Below are 2,387 nucleotides of genomic sequence, written 5' to 3'. Positions count from 1 at the left end.
CATTACTCTACAGAACAATAACAATTCCCTATGGTAAATTAATTCCAAGGTAAAAATCAACTCTGGTACTTGCCTAGTTGAGGTTGCCTCTTGAATCAAAGTTTCCTTTGCTTTTACAGAAGGCTCTGGCTCTGGAGTCTCCTCTTTCTTTTCTGGTGCAGGGGTGATGCTACGGCTCTTAGTTCTGTGATGAGGGGATCGAGAATGGCTGCGTTTTCTCTCTCTCCTGACAGGGGACGATCTCCTTCTAGGGGAAGGAGATCTTGATTTGCGTCTAAGAAGAAGAATTCACATTCAAATCCTGCATCCTTTTAGGAACACACTTAAAAAAATTAAATTCCATATATGTTACAGCCATACTCTCTACTCACTGTACAAACAAAATGCAGAATTATTCTGGATTTTTGGTTTTTATAGCATTTAAGTTTAGACTGAAATCAGTTGCAGTTAACAGAAAATCTGGACAAAAGCTATTATCACTGAAAATGGCCCTCACTGTGACAATGCAACATCCTTACAATTACAAACATTGCTTATGCCACTATTCCAGTCATTTATCTTCTATTAATGTACGGTAATAAGTTGGACTGGTTGTAAACATGTAGGATTTGTACAATTTGCATTATTGGTATATTTAAGTGACCACTCTATTAAATACAACCACTGTATTAAATACAACCTTCTTGGGCTTCTGGATCTCTCCCTTTTTTCTCTGCTGTCTTTGTCTTCCTTGTCCCTCTTGTCTTTGTCCTTATCCTTGTCCTTGTCCTCATCTTGCTTCTTCATAGAAGCCAACTTCTCTTGCTCAATCTAAATTAGGAGTATATTAGGTACTTAATTGAGAAGCACCACACAGAAATTACCATAAACATTTGTTTTAAGCAACCAAAAACTTGTGTTAAAACAAACACTTACAGCTGTTTCATAAATCCGTGTAAATTACACATATTCAGCAAAAGGAAAGGCACATAACGCAGCTTCAAGGCTTTGTAGCTCTACAGAAATTACAGTGCTATGGGCGGCTTACACACTTCAGAGCCCTCTGGTCAGGTCCTGATTGGGCTGCAGCTCTTCCCCTGTAGACTGTCAGGGGGACAGCTACACTCCCTCTCACCCCACCCTGGGGAAGGGCAGGAGGGAAGGAAAGTGGAGCACAGTGGAATACTGGGGGAACAAGAGCCCCCCTGCATGCTAGACACAACTGTCCACATGTTACATGCACTGCTACAAACATGACCAATGGCAGGGGGTTGGACTTGATGATGTGCTCAGGTCCCTTCTGACCCTACTAACTATGAAACTCTGACAAAAAGTTCCTGTTAAAAATAGCAACCAGTTTGTGGCAGATCCACCATCTTTCTGGTGCTATAGATGGCAAGAACATATGCACGCTTGCTTTTTGTAGAGATGAAAGGGCATATATAACACGACAAATGCACCTGAGGCTCTGGACAGCACACAGAGCATTTAACACACTATGCTGACTTAGCAGCCAAGTACAAGAATGGTACTAAACTAAACGTCATTAAATATCAACAGATTGTTTTCCCCCAGCTAGTCAGTATAAGCCAAATTGTAAAATGCCTACTTCAAACTATTAGTATGTAAATGAATGTCAGCTAAGCTGGAATAGTCAGAACGCAAAATAGGGGACAAGAAGTAACTTTTCAGAAGTCTAGCCCGGAAGAAATACCATAAGATAACTGAAAACACCACTTCAAAGAGTCAGTCCCACAGTGTTTTATGAAATTAAATATTTATTGTATTTTATCTTGGAAACCAACCACCTAAAAATGAGATATTATTAGCACTTCATACACTACTATGCCCAGCTGACTTTGAAAAGATTCATTCAAATTTGCAACACTGTTCCTTAGGTGCCAGCTAGTTTAAGCAACACAGATCTCAAGTTGACATTAATATAACAATGAATACAAAGCAAATTAGGATCCAACAACTACACTGAATAAAATATAGATGTAGTTGCAAAAGTTACATTAAATTCTCTCTGCTCTTCTTTGGGATATGGCTTTCACACTGGGATATGGTTTCATTTTTTTTCTATCATATAAAAATTAAACTTCAGTTTGTGTGTGGAAATGAGTACATTTTTTCAATGCACTAAAAACACGTATATAATAATTACAGAAGTGACACATTTCCTACCAAAATGGAAGAGCTCTGAAAAGGGCAAGCTTCTGGCAATTCTAATACCTGGCAGCAAATAAAAACATACACAAGCAACCTTCTTGCAATTCCTACAATAGGTGTATTAAAATTCTACCTGTCTTTGTTTTATCTCTTCTTTCTTCAGCTCCAGGAAAGCAGAGGGAATACCAGCTATGTTTTCTTGTGCACTTAGCAGCAGCGGCCACAGTTCACCCATG

The 2,387-nt window shown here is 39.0% G+C and overlaps 1 protein-coding gene across 12 annotated transcripts in view; it reads right to left on the bottom strand.

Moving 5' to 3' along the window:
- SRRM1 (serine and arginine repetitive matrix 1) overlaps positions 1 to 2,387 on the bottom strand; it is a 27,301-nt gene that overhangs the window by 17,159 nt on the left and 7,755 nt on the right. For all 12 annotated transcript variants that reach the window (XM_019547618.1, XM_019547617.1, XM_019547619.1 and 9 more), the window contains 3 exons: positions 2,285 to 2,387; positions 680 to 810; positions 74 to 274 (listed from right to left, as the gene is read on the bottom strand). The exon at positions 2,285 to 2,387 is cut by the window's right edge. In XM_019547618.1, coding sequence (XP_019403163.1) covers positions 74 to 274; positions 680 to 810; positions 2,285 to 2,387 — 435 coding nt within the window. The remainder of the gene's footprint in view (positions 1 to 73; positions 275 to 679; positions 811 to 2,284) is intronic.

This window comes from Crocodylus porosus, unplaced genomic scaffold (genome assembly GCF_001723895.1).
Source record: "Crocodylus porosus isolate Cpor-Errol unplaced genomic scaffold, CroPor_comp1, whole genome shotgun sequence".
In the NCBI taxonomy this organism is placed as follows: Eukaryota; Metazoa; Chordata; order Crocodylia; family Crocodylidae; genus Crocodylus; species Crocodylus porosus.
Note: the sequence above shows the minus strand (reverse complement) of the source record. Positions and strands in the feature narration are given on the sequence as shown.